This window comes from Salarias fasciatus, chromosome 7 (assembly GCF_902148845.1).
Source record: "Salarias fasciatus chromosome 7, fSalaFa1.1, whole genome shotgun sequence".
Taxonomy (NCBI): domain Eukaryota; kingdom Metazoa; phylum Chordata; class Actinopteri; order Blenniiformes; family Blenniidae; genus Salarias; species Salarias fasciatus.
Window position 1 is genome coordinate 10,662,930 of NC_043751.1, and position 19,208 is coordinate 10,682,137.

Genomic DNA, 19,208 nt, shown 5'->3' on the forward strand with positions numbered 1-19,208 from the left:
ATCTATCAGCACCTTTTCCTTCACTATCATAGCCAGCATGCCAAAGGGAATCACCTCAAGTTCACCCCTTAGAGGTCAAGGTTCACTGTCTCACATTCTCAAAGGGCTTAATGCAGAGAGGAGGGTAGGGGCCGTTACACCACCTCCATCAGCACAGGCATGCTCACATTGCTGCTGTATCAAACAATCAATCAAATCAATACCTATATTCCAGCATTATAGAGTATTTTAATATAACATACCATGTAAAAGTTCAACAGGATGTTACATATCAAATTGTTTGTCATTAGTTCTCAAACAATAAACAGTCGTTGCAGTAAAACCAGCTGCATACAGTGAGACGCTCAGCAGGACATCTGCACGTTAATGAATTCATGCAGGCTGTGTGTCGCTGGCGGCCTCATAAAGCCAGCTTTTCTTGATCATGTCCAGAACGGTGCGGTCCGACGCGGACGTCCCGCGCTGCTCTGCGGTTTGGTGTTCGACCCATAAATACGTACGGTGAATGCACACACTCATTTATACACACGGCATCCCATGCAGCTGTACGACGTCTGAGATGTTTACAGCAGGATGTGGGCCAGTGCTGGAGCCGGGGGTCAATCCGTACCGCCACACAAACAAGACCCAGCGCGGCTGGCACGGGGCCCACCCCGCAGGGGCCCAGGGCCTCGGGGCAAACGCCCAGGAAATAATTAAGCCTCTGGCACAGCAATAAGCTCTGTGCACATGAACCAAGCTGCTGAATACTACTCACAACATTAAATTTGATGCAAATGGCATTTGAAAACTATTCAGCGCTGCTTCTGGCGATACGCAGGTGAATCGGGGTGACGCACACACCAGCAGGCAAGATTCCAGTCAGTGAAAAGGCTCTTGCTGTGTTTGCTGATCTAAGAATTTGGATCTTTTATAATTATGTATGTATTTATTCAACATTTAAAAGGAGCACATTAAGATATTAGTTTACAATCCTAACTAATTAAACTAAAATGCCTTAAGGTCATAAATGTGGCGGTTTTATGGCTCGTCAATGCAGGAGGATGTCCCAATTAATCATGAGTGATAAAGTCGAGACCCTTAACAAAATTACTTCAATTTTCACATATAACTCTCGATCCAAAGCTGCAAACCGCACAGAATAGAAAGAATGGAGCATGAAAGAAACATATTTTTATGATAAATAGAAGACTTCGGCACAGGCAGAGCTCAGTGGCAGGAAAACGCATGCCGACGCTGTCAGCCAATCAAACATCACAGCCACTGCAAGTCCACAAGAAAAAAAAAAAAAAACATCTCCGATGGTAATTTTACCCGGTTAGCTTCGCCAAAGTTATGTGCGACCACAATCGCGACAGTGAAATCATGTGACGCTTCTTAACGCGTTCAAAATGTTTGTTTCACTGTATATGAAGCTATTTACCGAGCAGCAAAGAGCCAGGAGGCCTGCTCTGTGATCAGATGCACTGGAAGCCCGATGATCCTGATAAATCCGGAGACGCATCACCTTTGAACAGCTATCAAGTGTCAAAGCCTCGCCCGAAAAACCCCCGAGATGGTTATTAGTAATCACACGTCTGCGCAGTCATCTGAGAAAGGCCTCCTATCCATTAGCCTAAATCTTTCTTTAATCTGCGGCGTCTCTCCCACTACCTGACGCTGGATTTCCCAGAGCGCCGAACCCGCTCGGCAGCGGCTAAGAGCCCGAGCCAACTGGGCCTCCAGCTGCTTGAACTTCAGCATAAACAGATCCACATGAGATGCAGGGAGGAAGGAGGGAGGGGAGGGAGGGGAGGGTGAGGGGTGGTGGGAGGAACTCGGAGACTCGTCCATCTGCTTCGGTCCGATCGCTCCGCTGGAAGAATGTGCGAGCGTGACAGAGGCGATAGAAGAATATCTTTCATTCCTGAGCAGTGGGACACAGCCTCACTCTGACGGCGCTGACACTGGCCCTTTTCATTTTCTGCTGCTCGCACAACTGGAAACGCAGAAACCATCTCTCATTTACTCGCAAAGGCCGTAAAAAATAGACACATGCTTCAACTTTCGTAAAAAAAAAAAAATGTGTCCAAAGGTGTATTTGCTGACATTGAAAAGAATGTGTGTGTGTGTGTGTGTGTGTGTGTGTGTGTGTGTGTGTGTGTGCATGTGCACGTGTGTGTGTTAACCACATCTCGGGCTGTAGTAGTAAATAACCCAATTCAAGCTACACCAGTGACTCATTTAACCGTCGTTTTTCTTCAGACGCGTGTTTAGAATGAGCTCTGCTCCGCGAGGAAGATAAAGCCGCGTGTTTTGACGTGGCCATTTGAAGACAAATTATCCGTACGGGCTCTTATTTTGTTGGCGTTACACATGTGGCAGCGTTGGGAGCGGCGGGCAGACAGGGTGTTACGATAACCCCGCCGCTGCCCGCCAACAGACGGGCTACACACGATGGCACTGTGACATCTTCAGGTTGATAAGTGTGTGTGTGTGTGTGTGTGTGTGTGGGGGGATGGAGCGCTCAAACACTAAACACAATATTTAGCCTTGTACTGTCTGATAAAGCTCAGTGTGCAGCAAAATCTTTGAATGTATTCATTGTATTTAGAACAAAGATCCCTCTAGAAGAATTGCTCCCTGCATACATTTCCTTTCTTCTTTTTTCTTTTTTTCTCTGAGCACGCTCGTATTAAATTTCACCTCAACTTGTTGTCGTCAAGGTAAAGCTCAGACACACACACCCACACACAGGGCTAACTTCTTGAACTTTATAGTGATGTATTAAAGGTTGGCATGTTATTAAAAGTCAACGTTTTTTTTTTTTTAACTTTATTATGTTTTGCACCTGTGTCTGCTGCACCCTGCGTCTCTCGATAAGAGGGCTTTTGTTGTCAAGGCTGCCTGTGAAGGGTGAGACTGTGTGAGTGTGTGTGCTTTATGTGTGTGTGTGTGTGAGACTTACACATGGCCCAGTTCGTGAGCGATGGTGAAGGAAGCGCTGATACCGTTTTCCTCGCTGATGGAGCAGCTCCGGTACGGATCGCACATGGTCCCCAGCTCTGCGAGGCCTACACACACACACGCAAAAACACACAAGATGTGTGAGCAATAACAGCCCACAATACTTATGTTAAGCTAAATTAGTTTGAACATTTTAGCCAAAAAAAAATAAAAAAATGTGAAAATTTTACCCAAAGTGTCACATTTATCTTTGGCCCGACAGATATCTTCCCTGAAAAGGAAGAAGACAAAAAAAAAAAAAGTTGTTCCCCTGCTGGATTTGCTTTCACGTGGATGCATGCGGAGGAGGAGTGTGCACCTGGTGATGAGCAGAGCGGTGTCGTGGTGGGAGGGGTGGCTGTCGTCCTGGACGTTCTGGCTCTGCTGCCAGACGCAGAAGTTGTGGAGCGTGGTGGCGGCGTTGAAGCTGACCGTGGGGCCTTCCTGTGGGGGCGAGACGCCGGCGGAGACGAGACCGTAAAACCAGATCAACAGAGGAAGAGGAGATGACAAGCAGCGGTGGTTGTTAAGTCATGATTTACGTGTGTTTAACGTTTTGATTCTCCAATGTTCTGCTAACTTTATAATTATTTTTTTTTTTTACTTTTCATAGAGATTTCCCAACTGTTTCCCAAGTGTATGTGCAAAAAAAATGCCAGAACGGGTTAAACCTTCTCAAAAAGACGCATCTGAATTAACTCTTCATGCACAAACCTGACTTGCAGGTGGCTCGCCGCTGCATTACAGTTTCATTTGTTGTCAGCTGAGACCTCTCATGAGACTCGGGACTGACAAGAAAGGCAGTGTCCTTTCAAACAGGCCCGGGACACCTGCAGCCTGACGTGCACACGCACGGCGTGTCCAGAGAGCCCGCGCGCTCACCTGCTCATTGTGGACGACAACCAGCTTGACGATCACGATGTTGATGAGGTTTCCGACGCTGGGGTCCCTGTACACCGCCGCTACCTGTAACGAAGACAAAACACACAGACAAAAAATGCAAACCTCCACTAACCTGAAGCCACAGCACAAATCCACACAGTGCTAAAGCTGCTTTACTTCTCTCCCTTTAAACCGCAGGCATTACCCCCTTTTTTTTTCTCTCTTCTTTCTTTTCTAGTTAAGCTCTATTTGGTTTAATCAAAATAGCGACAGTTCACTGAAGTAAGAGAAGCAAAAATTTCCCCTTCAGGGTAAGTTTAATCAACAAGGTATTAAAACTAATTACGATTCCCCCATAGACCTTTGAATAGGTTCTAAAGAAATCTAAATGAAACCAACTATAAATGTGAAGCTGCAGAGGAAAGCAGCAGCTCTGAGCCCCTCTGTGAGGACAGCAAAACATCCCAGCTGTAGTTTTCCCCCCTCTGCCTCTCCGGCTTGACTCGTGCACCCCTGTCACGGTTGGCCAGCGGTCTCCTGAGGTCGTGCGCAGCCTCATGACAGGAACTCATTAGTCCACTATAAACATTTAACTTGTGCTGGCCTGGAGGGAGGCAAACGTGGCCCAGGCCTGACTGCAGACGGTGAACGAAGCCTGTCTCTGTGTATCTTTGTGTCACTGGGACACAGAACACGGCCGCGTGCGCTCTTTGACCAGGATACATGATCAGGGCAACAAACACAAGTTTGAGTCTTTTGGGCCTTATTTCACATACCTGATCACTTACACAGCTGTGCCTGTACACACAGCAACAAAACACTCTTGCAACAGAACTTCACTGTGATCATCACTGAGGTTAAATTCCATCTTGAATATTCATTTTTTCACACAGCACACAAAATGACGCGGACGATCATCAATATGTAGCCTCTAATGGAGCCGCTTCCTGACCACGACCCAGAAATAAACTTAAATCGAACCCAGCGGAGTCAAACTCAAAGTCATATTTTGACACGACTGGTTAAACTGTGGCTAAAGTAATTCGACTCTGTGTGTCATGAGTGTGTAGACCAACACAACACAGCAGAACAAATGCTTTGGCTTTCACACTGTACTCCGCGAACCTGATTTAAGGCTGACAATCATTGCTGCTTCAGGAGTAAATGAGTGTTTGCAGCGGTTTGTCTGTCACACACGGGGGAGAGGACAGAGGCGACACGCAGTCCGCTACAATCGATAACCCATCCTGCTCTGACACACTTTCAGATACAGTCCATCCCAGCATGGCCAGCTCCATTGCCAGCCTGCTCCCCACGTCATAAAGAGGTCAAGCTGCTGAGTCAGCACCGTGCCGGGGTCACATCGGGGTTTACAGCCAAAATGTAAAACCTGAGATTGGAAATGCTCAGACTGGTGTTGACTCTGGGGAAACAGTCAGTTCTGTCGTGACCCAATGGACAAAATGCTCTTCTGGATTGCTAAGCATATTTGTCTAATGTTGTTTTTTCTAAACATAGCAGGAGATATTTTAAAGATATGAACTACATACATTTTTCCTTCGGTAAGAAGCTGTAACTATACTACTTTTTAATGAAGTGACAAAAACTGTAATAAGGAACTTTCACAACAAAGTTCACTGCTGCTGGTCATTTCTGTTACTATAATTCATATCAAAGTTAATCAAACACTTTTATAAACGAGGATCATATTAAGAAACAACAGACTGCAACATGAAAAAGCACAGAACAGCGGTATAAAATGAGAAATGAATAATTTTTAGAAACATTATTTTACTTACTACTGACATGATTGTTAGGATGTAGTGCTCCAGGTTGCGTCCATGATGGCGAACCATTTTGGCGTCGGCTGTCACCATCAGCTCCACGTAGCGAGGGTAGGAGAGGAAGCGCTTGCGTCTGCGAGGAGATCTGGGATGCACGTCGGTGGAGTTGTTTTCATGGCCGCGTTGATCGTCGATTGTCGCTCTAAGGGAGTCCAGCTCCTCTCCCATGTTTCCTCTCTCCTCATAGGAGACCGGCCTTTTGGATTCTTCTGCGTTAGAAAGAAAAGGAAAGGCAAGAAAAAGAGCAAAGTGTAATTAAAATATCCGTCATGTGGGAAACAGCCAGTGTGTAATGCAAACAAACCACTCTCCGGCGGTGGAGGCATTTTCATTGGGGGGCCCTGGCACATTCACAGTTCCACATAACAGAAGCACGCTGCACTTCAGCGCCATAAATCAGTGCGTCATTCCAGTCTTCAGGAAAACACTTGTAGTGGGAGACACAAGGTCACCGGTGAGTTTTGAGAGTAAAAGTTTTTAGGTCAGGCAGTCTGCACTCTCTCCGCCCCGCCGCCGGCTCGCCGAGGGACCGGCCTCGGTATGCAGCTTGGAGCGAGACATAAAATCCTAAAATTATCCTGATTCCGCATCGAATCTGTTTGGAGCCATGCTGAAGCAATCTGCGGAGCACAGATGAAAGCCTCCGTCTGCAGACTCGGGAGCAGGATGACAAGTCGTATAGAGCGTATATACTCTGCTGGCTCCGTTCACTCAGCTGAAGCGCACGTGTTGAGCTGGCTGCGCGCGGCGGATTCCTTCACCATGACACAGTGAGGTTAAAAGAGACAGACGGAGGCAGAGACGCACGCTGCAAGTGCGAGAAGCTATTTTTATTGGAAGAAGTGAAAAGCAAAATATGCAGAGCCTCACGTTATGCAGGTGTATTGTTTGTTGTTGGAGGGTTGTTTTTTTTTACCCAAAATGCACTGGGAGAAAAAAGTTATGCTTTGCAAAACGTATATGTTTAGCAATGAATATGGCAATAAACCTTAAATTTTTGCATCTAATCAATATCGAGTACAATAACGACTGAAGTTACAAACACTGCGACAGTCTGATCCAAAGTTTAAAGCACTTTAAAACAATTGCAAAGTGCTGAACACAAAATCAATACTGCAATAAAAATCTTAAAAGACAACAAAAAAAAAAAAAACTGTAAAAAGTACAAAGAATACATCAAATGAGTAGCTCACACATTAGTGTCTGCATGTGTTAAAAATCAGGGAGAGAATAAACTGTGATGGGTTATACAGAATCTCCTTGGGACTTGGAGATTTCCATTCTACGCCATTGCAAAAAATTAAAACGAAAATGGAATAGAAACACCTACTGTCCTCGAAAAAGTAAAAAAGTCACTGACGTTAAATGAAACTGTCATTGCGCGTGAGCCGAGCATAGTCCGGAGTCCGTCATCCTAAACAATCTCCTCGACTTTGTATAACCCGATTATAGTGAAGCGCTCCTTTGTGTTCTGTAAACGCAGTTTTTCCAGACAGTCACACAGAGAGAGATTGTGTGTAACTGTTAGATCAGAAAAGAGTGAAAAAAAAAAAAAAGAGGAAAGAAAACTCATTGAGGGCTCTGAGAGTATTCAAGCGATGCCCCCAGTGGGCACGCGAGGCGGAGCGTGACTCCCTGGCACAATGGCGCACAGCTCTTGCCGCCGTGAGGCCCAGCCCCATGCCAGCGCCAGCATCCCAGTCAGCGCCAAGCCCGCCTGTGCCCGCGCACGCAGCCCCGGCCGACTGGGCCAGAACGGAGCTTTGTATTTTCCAGGAAAAAAAAAAAAAAAAAAAAAGAAAAAACCCTTCCAAGGCCAAACCCCTCTTCACTAAACCCTCTAAACAGACTCATCACTGCAGACAGTCTGACATCAAAGGGATTATCAAAGCGCAGAGGAGGATCCGCATCCCCACAAAGTGGTGTTAAGTCTCGGAGTAAGCGAGTGTGAGATGAAGAAACAGAAAAGAGGAGGAGAGGTGAAAATATGCTCTCTGGTATAATAGCCTTTGAATCAGCACAGATTATCCACACACAACCTATCCCCAAATCGCCTTAGGTTGAAATCCCCTTCTCACTGGGTAGTGAGCCGATACTTACACCATGAGAAGACAGGGGTGACTGCCCTGACCCTCCAGCACCGCGCAGACATGGCGGCACACGGAGGGCACCGGGCTCGCAACCGGCGTCGGCCATCTTTATCTCGGCGACACGCTGAAAATCATTACCGATTACAAAAACGACGTGGACGGCATGTCGTACTTACACCTTAAAAAAGAAAAAAAAGAAAGTCATAAGCGCAAGCCGATAACAGCGAGCTCCAGCAGTTTCTCATAACGGAGAACAATAAAACGCAGCCCCGCGCGGCATGAAAGTAAGCTCTTATAAACGTTGTAATTTGGCTGGCACCAGCGTTCACGCAGCTGAAACAGATCCACGGCGCTCTCACTTTTCTGCTTCAGCGCCTACATGACTCGTTGTGAATGTGCAAAATCTTTCAGCCACTTTGCCAAAAGTCAGAAACAATGAACAATAAAAGCCATGTTTATCTGCTCACTCTGTGAAATACTTAATTGCATACACAGCGTCTCATACACATTATTAGTGAAGAGCTTCGGGCATATTTATTCACAATGTCAAGCGGCTTTGAATGTGCATCTGTAGACACGGTTTGTAGGCGTGTTTTTTGCAATTATGCATTTGTTTGTACAAATTCCGAGACGTTGACAGTCCCATTGTGATGTTGTATGAGCAGTTTTTGTTTGAGCCAAGTCATGTACGCCGGCCTGTCTAAATGGATCTCATTGAGATCTTGACAAGATCAAAGAGCCACTCTTTGACTTTCCCTTCAGTTTTCTGTCAAAAGTATCAATGCCAGGAGGCAAACAATGGGAAATCCACATCTCATTGTTGAACTAATTAACATTCTTTCGCCGCAGCCTGCTGAGAGGCAAAGCGCTGTATTCCCTGGGTAGCAATTAAATAGACAGTAGCTATACCTTACAGGGAGCAGAGATAGGTCAGACGCTCTGATTGCTGGAAATTAAGCGGCAGTATACCAAGAAGACAGAAAATGTTTAAGTTCCTGCAGACCGAAGCACAATTAAGAGCAATTCTGTGGCGAGACAGAGAGAAGCAGAAAGGCGGCTAATTGCTGCTGCCGAAGAAGTGAAGCGGCTTTTGACCTGAGTGGAAGACACCGAGCTTTGCTTTGTGCACTCACAGTGATACGCGTTGTTATTTTCAGTTCAGGGAAATGCTAAAGACAGCATGGTGGTCAGCTGAAGAATGTGTTTGGAGTAGCAGGCCTCCTCAGAGGAGAGAAAACACTACTTGTGGATCTGGAGTCCTAATGATGGGCAGGGGCTTGGTGTGTTTTCTTCTAGCCGGGATCAAACTACGATACTTCTGACATTCAGTTTTAAAGAAATTTATCCAAACATACCGTAGATTTAACAGCTGGCAGATGTCTGAAGCTGCAGCTAGAGAGACGACTGAAAGTGTACACTTTCACCCAACTTCTTCAAGGTCTCTTAATTTTGTGTTTGAATAAGGGAAAATGTTTAAAGATCCAGACCTGGATCTGCATCAAACAATTCCCCTCATCAGTTGATGACAGCTCAAGAGTACCAGCTGTCAAAAGACTGAATGTTTTTAAGTTTTACACCAATTTGGCAAGATCCCACAATTAACCGAAGAGTTAATGTTTATGTGAAAGAGACTCATGTTTACAAGAAAAATCAAGAAGCGAACAGACTTTTTTCAGATTTGTGTAAATATTTCAAGTAGCAAATTCATGAAAGTCTCGTCCGAAATGAGCGACAGAGTGCACTGGTTTGATCAGCACTTCCAAAATACATCTGTACTTCCTTGAACTCCTTGTTGCCCCTGCCTGTCTTGACATAAACAAAGCAGGTCTTCAGTTTTGAATGATCCCTGACTGCTCAGATGATCCACAGCCAGACCCGCGGGAGACGACACCATTCTTCAACTGCCTGATTCTTGGATGGCCCCCTTTCGTCCAGTCCACCTCAGTGGGAAACTGTCGCTCACCTGTCACCCCCACCTCCCCCCCCAACCTCCACCTTTGACTGTCCTCCAAGCCACGGCGCAGTCAGTCGCTGTCACTCACATTATTTGAACCGTTCCAAATCAGCCACCATTTGTTGAGCGTGCCCAGACAGTAGACAGTGGCAGAAAATAGCCCCAGCTGGAATCTGTCACGGGAACTCCTGAGACAACACAACACATCGGGTTCAACAGGGCTGAGGCCTCAGGGCAGGCGGACACATGGCAGCCATTAAAGTTATAGACTGCGTGTAGCTACCCCGGCCTCCTTTGGCCCCGTTCAGAGTATCTGTTATCTCAAAAATCAGACGACAATGAGAGCAATGGACCATATTATTAGCGGGCTGCACTATCTGTCATGTGGCGTTATGAAATCTGAGAGCAGGAGAGACAGAGCATGATGCATGAAGCGAAAACATGTGCATTTTAGAAAACTGACACAGGTTGGTTCAAAGTCACTGCAGTTCGAGTTAAGGAAAACACATTTTTCAAATTGATTGACAATTAAAAAAACGGCGTCACCGTCTTTAGTGACGCAACAAGTAAGTGTATTTACAAGGGAGACATCAGTACTAGAAATTCATATAGTTTTTTTTCTAGCAAGTCCAAAAGTGTGATGAAGCAACTTTATAGTAGCAGGTGCAAGAGAAGAAAGACAGACAGTGGGAGCTTGGGAAAAGGAGGGGGCTGCAGCCAAGCTCTGGAGTAAGACCGACAGGCGCACGCAGCGCCGGCCAGAACAGCTCAAACATATGAAGATAAAAGTTCCTTTCTCCAATCCTTCGCACTGCTCGCTCAGCAGTTCCCAGCGCCCAGTGGGACACTTGGTTCACTGACAGTCCAGGGACATGACATGCACTTTGACACAACCACATCCACACAAGCGCACAAAAAACACAAAACAAATGTTTTTGCCTAGCAACAAAAGGTGCTTCCTGGATTCCTGGATTGGGGGAGGTTCGGTCAGGCCAGGGGGCGCGAGGGCACAGAGCAAGTCTAAGCCTTTTGGAGCCATGTGACATTCAGAAACTTCACACCATTTAAAGCCGGTCCCTAAAGGTGAGAGAGGTTGTCTGAATGATCAGCGCTCGCCCATCACACCCTGACTGACCAACTTTTCCTTGCCCCTGTCAAAAGCCAGAGCAAAACAAAGAGCTCAATGCCTGCGTGGTTCTAAGTGACTTGCAACAAACAAGCTGGCAAGCCCAGAAACCACGCACCTCTAGGAGGGGGAAAAACTCAAGGTCACATCCAACTGTCCAGTGGGTGACTCCGAACAAAGAGGAAAGTGAGGTCACAATCAACAAGTGCCTCCATTCACATACATGAAAGCGCAAAGGGAGAGCGGGCACCGATTCAAGTCGGCTAGTTCAAACCACAGGCGGGGGAGGGCATTTTTCCATGTAAATGAACCCATTGACCAAAAACCTGATGCTAGCATTTGCACTACCATGTATACACAGTGGGCGCCAAGGGGGAATCCTATACAATGATTGTATGGAGGGTCAGGGGGCACAGATGCCATGTGTGCCAAGTATCGCTGCATCAAAGCCAGTCTCTTTGCTGTCCCAGCTGCCCTCGGTTAGCTAGCAAGAAATCAGGTGAAACGCTGTGGAGCCAGCACTGCAGCACGGGTTTGTTTGGGTTTCTTTTTGCTGTCAAGCTGTCTGTATTTTCGATTCACTGTTTCTAATTCAGACAAAATAAGGCACCCCACGGCTTCAGACTCACAGCCAGTGTGTGACTGTGAGAAAAGAGACAGTTCCTCTTCCCTCCGTCACTCGCTTGACCTCTCGTGGATTTTCGGAAAGCAAAGGGAGAGGAGAAGAATCTGCCCCTATCTGCAGCCACCCTCATCTCCGTGGTTATCTCTGCTGAAGGACGACGGAGGGATTCACATGCAAGCTCTGAGACAGATACCCTGCAGAATGTGTCATTAAAGGTCGGCGCTGTGTTGTGATTCGAGCCTGTCGAGCTTCTTACCCCGATGCTTTTAAAACCTAAAGCCTGGCACAAGAAGGCACTCTGTGGCTTAGAAACATTAATCACCCACTCAACGGCTATCTACTCCAGAGGTATTCCAAACAGCAGGGAAGCCACCCAGGTTGGCTAAAAGTGGGAGCAAAAAAACGGTTGAGCTTGCTGCAGTGACAGTCAATGAAGCCCTTCGTAGGTTTAAAATAATAGATTTTCTTCTGTATTTTTGATTTACTAACTAGTTTGAAACAAGTTTGAACCATTGATCTTCCAAAGTCCCATCAGCTCAAAAGCACATGCAGTGATGCTCCGGGGCTTTCTCAACAGCGCGTGAACACACAGAGTGAAGAGGCAGCCGAAGACAGATATATAGCCACGTGCTCAGTGCTGGAATAACAGAATATCGTTTTCCACCGAGGTAACACTTCTAAAGCCCTTATAAGTCCACTTCTACTTCTGACATCTCACAAGCAGTGACAGCACACGTACGAAACAGTCAAGGGTTTGTATGTGTGAGAGATGACAGGGTCGCGGTTCAAAACAAAACTTCGTCTTTGTTAAATGTACGTGTGTGGAAACACAGCCTTCCTTTCCTTTCAACACATTTTTGGAAACTGTACAAACTTTGGAAACTTGCAGTGTATCCAGATACAGAAGACCCTGTTGTTTTCCCGACGCACTAAAGCAGCACTCTGAGGCATCCTATCTCGGAGAAACGCTTATCTTCCCTGAGGTATCCGTCTTCTGATACACTTTTTTGTTTCCTGGAGGTGTGTTTGATAAAAAGCAGCCTGTTTCATCTTTGTCGCATTCAGAAGTATGGTGTGTTCTTCAGGGCTCAACAAAAATAAAGGTGAATGTAGAAGAGCCTTCTTTCGAGTAAGAAAATGTGTTTTGTAAAACAATTTTGTTTCAGAGAGAAGAGAGTGCCTGAAGGCAGCCAACCCTGCATCTCCATGTGTTTGGACCAACAAAGGTTTTACACCTCCATCGAAACCTCTTCAAAGTCCTGAACCTGCCAAAAAAACCCTCAGCACTCCGGCTCCCAATTTTGATTTAAGACAAGAGTCCTCTCTTCAGAAAGCAGGGGAGAAGAACAAAAGGAGGAAGGAGTGAGTTTTGAGATCAACCCTGAAAAGATGCAAGAATCTGCATCTTGCTCACATCACATGTTCTTTATTCGCGCATGTTCGACGGAAGGAAACAGCGGAGCCTTTTTCAGGACATACAGTCTCAAAACTCTCAATAGAGTCGTTTTTTTTTTTTAGTTAAATATCATCAAATGTTTTCAGATTATCAGTGATAGGAATTTCAGATACTTTGATTTATTTTATTGATCATTTTTACCAATTGGCAGTAATTTGCATTTTAACCTGACAGTCACCACTAGATGTTATGTTTGTAAAAGACAGGTGTACAAAGAAGATAAAGACCTTGTAGTTCCAGACCTGCTGCACAGAGATGCAGTTCAAAGAAGTGAAGACAATAAAACAGCTACAGAGGCAAGTCCAGAGGCGAGAGAAAAATGTCCAAACACAAGCCGAAAACAGGACACACGAGTGTTTTTCAAGCAGAATGGCACGCGCCAAGTCAGTGTTTACATCTATTCTGCTAGTTGCAGCGTGCACTGCACTTCTTCCCATAAAAAGACAGGACGGTCTTCTTCGTCTTGGCCTTCAAAGAGTCCACTTATCACAGCATCTGCAAAGGAGCCTATCTGATGAAATTGAGGAGCCACAGCCTGGGACACCTCACAGTTCTGACCCGGGCCCACTGCTTCTTTTCAGCTTTCTGTTCTTTGTTTACTATCGGGCCTTTGATGAAGCCCCACAGGTGTCTTGTCCATTTACACATCTGAGACGTCTCATTCCTGCCCTACACTGACTATAACTTCTACAAAGACGTCAATTGAGATTATGGGATGGGATGTGCATATGCATCTCATTTGAGGCTAAGTGGATATCAAACAATGATTGCTTACCACATGAATGACAAATGAATAATTACAATGGATGTTCCAAACAGCATCAAAAGTCTGAGGTCAGTCATAAATCTTTCACCAGCACAGTTCTTAAGAAAGTGTGTACTTAAAGTGGGGGCTGAGAGACCCTCCAGATTTCTCAGTCTCTGTTTGCCACACACAGACTGAGAGATTGAAAGGGTAAAGCATATTAAGGCGGTACCGGCCTCCCCATCAGGTCAACCCCAGTTTTTTAAACTTCTGCCACACACAATGGCCACCATCAAGCAACAATGGCTGGGTTCAGACAACAAGCAAATCAAGCAGTCTGCACATAAAAGATTTATTGCATCGCACAACAAAGGCCGCCCTCAGAGCTCCGTGTGAGGACGACTCCAGGGTCTCCCATCGAGGTGAAATCCACTCGGTCACCCTGCTTTCTCTGGAGGGCCTCTCCTCCACCCCAAGGCCTCAGCCATAAAAATTCAAATGAAACTGAGGGGGGAAACTTTCAAGTAGCCTCCCAAACTGAAAACCCTCTCCTGTTCCTTTTTTATCGCAAGTGCAAACTAAGAAGGAAAAAAGAAAGTTCCTTCGCTCCGAGCTCCAGCCAGAGAGGAGTGAAAACACCACTGCTGGAGAGCGTTTGGCCTAATTAAGTTGAGAGGTTTTCAGGAACGCCCCTTAATCAACGCTGAAATCCTCTGGGTATCCTGTGAGCCAAAGATCGTGACTGAGTATAATTTACATTTTAGGACTGTGTTTATTGCAGTAATTCAGAAAGTGAATGCGAGTGATAAGGAGGTAGGCGTTTGTGGGTGAAAGTCAGACAGACAGCGGTTAAAGGCGGTATATTTAGGGAGTCTGTTACCTGAGGCAGCACAGGGCCCCGCGCTGTTGTCAGAGTTCGAGATGTTCCTCTTCCTCTCGTGTCGGTACACCAGGTGGGGTTTGTTGTGTTCCTCATCATATTCCTCCCCCTCAGAGGTTAAAAGAGGTTCCAAGAAGTATTCGCCATGTTGTGTTGTAAACGTTCCGATCTAGAGGAGAGAGAGAAAAAAAAAAAGACACATTGGTGATGGCTCTGGTATGAAGCAAGCACTTGCATGTGTGCACGTTACGTACATATGTGCGTTCGGTTTCCAAATAAGGGCATATTCTCATTTGCGAAGGTTGTAAATTCATCGGAGTCACTCTGTTCTTGCCCTGGGCATCACTGTACGCATTATTTCCGTGCTTTTAAACAAGCGGTGTTTTGTGACAGCTGCACACCGGGAGGCCATGCTGACTCAGACGGGTCAGCAAATACTGTACGAGTAACAGTTGACTGTCAGTCGTTGTTCAAATTGCCTTTTTATAGCAGATTTCACACCCTCATCGCATGTATCAATGCACGATTGACGACGTAAAGCATTTCACACACAGGCTGTTAAAGGCGGTTATAGCTGTGAAAATGCATTTTCCCTCACATCCTCACGCTGGCAGGAGTGATATCATCATACACAGACCGAGCTGCTGACAGAGGAATGCTAATATTGATTTGGCAGGTCCGTTCTTCACAAAGCTCTTTAGCTCACTCAGCCATGAGGCACAATGGTGTTTGCATGGTAATTTCATGCACACACTTAAGCAGGATATTGGACACAGGAATGTTATCTTTGAGGCAGCGTTACTCCACAACCGTCCCAGTGACGGGCACTTGACAATGGAAAACATAGAAATCGGATGTGGAAACAAGGAAAGGTGGAAAGAAAAAGTATACTTCGAGTTTGGATGTGTACTTTTCCTTTCCACCTTTCAAACAGTGGAGGATTAGCACTTGTACTGTATACACTGCATTATACACTGTACTTCCTCAGAAGTGCTACAAGCCTCGAGTGCTACACGTGCTCTGTGACACAGTGGAATTACAAGCTTAAAAAAACGATAAAAATAACAGAAACACTTCTGGAAAAATTACCTAATTTTCCATGGCTTCTAAAAGTGTGTTGCAGCAATGTGATTTCCCCAGCGCTCCATAACAATCAATGGACTGACTCTATTCAGAGGGAGATCCTCTGAAGTCAGTCAGCCTGTGCTGTGTGTTGGGTTTTTCATCACGAAAAATAACTTATGCATGCATATTGATTAGGATCAAAGACATTTCATTAAATTAGTGGTCCTAATTCTCATAAATTCTTACAGTAGATGTGTTCAGGGTGTCATTTATTCAGCCCTTAAGACAGAGTCACCCAATCCTGCTGTAGAATGATCTTTTATTTATTCTTGGACAGTGATAAAACATCCTTTACCGAACCACTGCTGCTGCAGTTCAAAGCGCAATAGGGATTTATACAATGTAACAGCCAACAGATGTTTACCTGAGTCCTTTAAACCACTATTAGTGGAGACGTCGCCAATTAGGCGATTACAATTGGTTGTTTTTGGAGTTCTTATGTGGTGTTAACAGAAGGCTGAACAGATAAATGCTCTGTTTAGTCAATGGAGAAGGGGGGGAGGCAGAGTTTCAGGGTTTCCCAGCATTAGCTCAGCTCAAACCTGGCAGAAGTTTGGGCAGACACAATAGCTGCTGTTCAGCAGTGGGTGCTGAATCGGAGCTTACAACCGAGAGACTTGTATTTGAAGCGGGGTCGCACACATGACATGGGTGCAACGACCAGCGGCACACATTTCCCACAAAGACTCTGTGCTGACTCATCCAAAAGTCACCCGCTCGTCCGCAGTTCATCTTGAAAAGGCGAAGGGACATAAATGTTTCACAAGCCTGATCTGCACGCAGGCTCACATCTCTTGACACTGGAATGGAGGTAGATCCATTTCTCGGTACGTCTTGCCTCACCACACACGTCTGTTATGTTGAGTGAACTGAGAGAGCGAGTGCCTTCAGGAACAAACGTTTCCCACGGTGCGAGCAGCCCTTAAGTTCCCGACAACCTTCATTGGCAGTTGCCTCCTCTTCAGAGCGCTGCTCCTCTTTTTCTGTCCGTCACAGCTCACTTTGAAAAGGCCAAAAGCTCCTCAGCCCCTCCCCCTCAATTGCCCCCTGGGGATAGCTTTGAGTAACTCTGGACGAGAGGGGAACCTGCTTTTTTTTTTTTTTTTTTCAGAATGACCCCTTTGTTTTAGGGTTTAATTATTCCTTAATGACCTCATCCCAACAAAATGTGCCCAGCCATTTGGCCCCAGAGATCAGATACGGACACATTTATGACCCCGCAGCCCCCGGTGCTGTACCCATTGTCTTGTCATTGTCGGTGACTGATGATGCAGTTAAGCAACAAGGATTGTTGGAAAAAGGATGCAAACATGTTTGAATAAGAGCGTCATACATCAAAATGCCCAGAGGGGCAATTAACAACTTATTACCCTGATAGCTGCAACACACCTTGTGCGTTTCAAAGCTGTATAAACATGGAAAATAGAATGAGATTACTGATTTTTTTTTTTTTCCAAGCAAACACTAAAGATGACAGAATCATCAGTGATAACACACAGTGGTGTCAGTGTCTCAGCAGGCGTGCAACTGCAGCTAGAAGTTAAAAAAAGCCTTACTATGCAGCTGATCCGAGTTTTCCAACATGCTATCCTGGCACTGCACGCACCGCACTTATCTATAATAAGGATTACATGACTGATAGGGGCTGTGATGGAGAGAGAGAAAGAGAGAGAGGCTCCAAAGCTATGGTCACTCTGTCTGTGTTGCTGTGTCCAGCCAAACACCCCCCACAACCACCACACACACACACATATGTAGAGTCCAGGCCAAAATCCGCCTGGCGCGACTGAGGTTAACCCTCTGCCCCTGGACCAGTAACCTTATGTGACCCATGAAGTCATCCCCTTCAACAGCGATCACATTCTTTCACACCGGAGTCAGCAAAATAAATGATTCGAGCATCGGGGTCCCTACATGCTATACCGTGTCCGTAAAGTCATTATATAGTCACTTCATTAGAGAATTTTCTGACAACAAATACAAACACAAAACAGGGACTTCAAACATCATAACTGATGAAAATCTGAGGCTGCTGCTTGACTAGGTTGATAGAAATCAATCATGTCCTTAGGGGCTGTCAAAGTGTGAAAGTATGTAATAAAAAGCTCTAAAAAGAAGCATCTTCAGATTAGTGGTAGTATGGCATCTCCGCTTTTCGCCTCCTAAAGCAGGGGCGTCAAGAAACAGCCGAAGGGGGCAGAGGGTTCATTCAGCCTGTGGGAGGTCATGGAAAAACTTGGAAGACATTGGCTTCAGAATTAAAAGTAACTGATAAGACCAACTTTTTTGGAGACATAAAACAATATATAATCTGATATATTATCTGAAAGGTGGAAAAATGATTTCAGCTGTTCCAGTCCTCTCAGCATGTGGCCACTGCACAAAAATAAGTTTGACAAAATCCAAAGCATGGGCAGGACAACAAATAATCTCCTGGTTCTTGCAGCCGCATGAAGCTCAGCCTGATGCCTGATGCCTGGACTGCACCCTGCGCCAGCAGCATCCCTCCTCAGGGACTGAGGTGTCATGATTCTGGAAACACTTGCTCCTGTTACACTGCTGCACACACTCCACTCCACTTCAGCTGCGGGCTGAGGGGCGCGTGCACGGATGAAAGAAAGATTCTTCCCGTGGAATCACTAAGTTCGGAGAAAGCCAGTACTCACCAGGCCGGTGCACAGGCTGAAGACTGCGGGGTACGCGCCCGTGGCGTTGACGTGTCCGCGGAAGAAGCAGTGGCGCATGTCGGCCGGGTCCTGGAAGCGGGAGTCCGCGTCGGAGCTGCGCTCCGCTCCCAAGTGTGTCACCGCGTAGGAGGGGGCGATGAAGCCGGAGTCCGCCGTCAGGTTGAGGTGGAAGCGCTCCCCGAACGCATCGACCCTGTAGTGAACCCGCAAGCCCGACAGCTCGTCGTCCACGCTCCTCCGTCTCCTCCTGTAGTGCAGCTTGTGTGGGAACGACTCTCCGAAGTCGTTGACGCGGAGCGGCGTGACGATCTCGTACGATGACAGCTGCTTGATGAAGCTCTCTGCAGGCGGAGAGTCCGGGGAGTGAGTGCAGGCTGCAGGCTGACAGGCTCACACTCACCGGGCATCATGCACACACAAGTAAAGATCATTCAGGGATAAACAAACGCATAAAAGCGGGCGCTACCTTGCTTTGGATGCAGTCGGTACTGGAGGGTCTCCCGGGCGAGCGCTGACAGATGACACATTAGTCCAACCAGCCAGATTGCAAACTGCATGATTTCCTGCGAAGAAAGCCAGGCTGTCGTCTCTCCAAGGCTGTAACCCTCCGTGTCTCCCCTCCCGGCTCCGAGCGGCTCCCCCCTCTCTCCCTCTGCTTTCCCCCCCACCACCACCCGGGGCTTGTCAGCAGCAACAGGTCGTGGGATCCGCGGAGGCTCTCTGCAGCGCGACTCTCGCAAAGTGCATCGGCTTCATCGCATTGCTACACATGCATCCGCCGCCCCGCTATAAAGACCGAGTCTGTGTGA

The 19,208-nt window shown here is 46.5% G+C and overlaps 1 protein-coding gene across 1 annotated transcript in view; it reads right to left on the reverse strand.

The window, feature by feature from the left end:
• Positions 1-19,002, reverse strand: part of LOC115391958 (A disintegrin and metalloproteinase with thrombospondin motifs 20) — a 66,845-nt gene extending 47,843 nt beyond the window's left edge. The window contains exons 1-8 of the mRNA XM_030096399.1: positions 18,866-19,002; positions 18,379-18,740; positions 14,588-14,756; positions 5,667-5,920; positions 3,868-3,951; positions 3,305-3,429; positions 3,177-3,217; positions 2,948-3,053 (exon numbers count right to left, since the gene is read on the reverse strand). Coding sequence (XP_029952259.1) covers positions 2,948-3,053; positions 3,177-3,217; positions 3,305-3,429; positions 3,868-3,951; positions 5,667-5,920; positions 14,588-14,756; positions 18,379-18,740; positions 18,866-18,956 — 1,232 coding nt within the window. The 5' untranslated portion in view covers positions 18,957-19,002. The remainder of the gene's footprint in view (positions 1-2,947; positions 3,054-3,176; positions 3,218-3,304; positions 3,430-3,867; positions 3,952-5,666; positions 5,921-14,587; positions 14,757-18,378; positions 18,741-18,865) is intronic.
• Between the last annotated feature and the right edge of the window lie 206 nt (positions 19,003-19,208).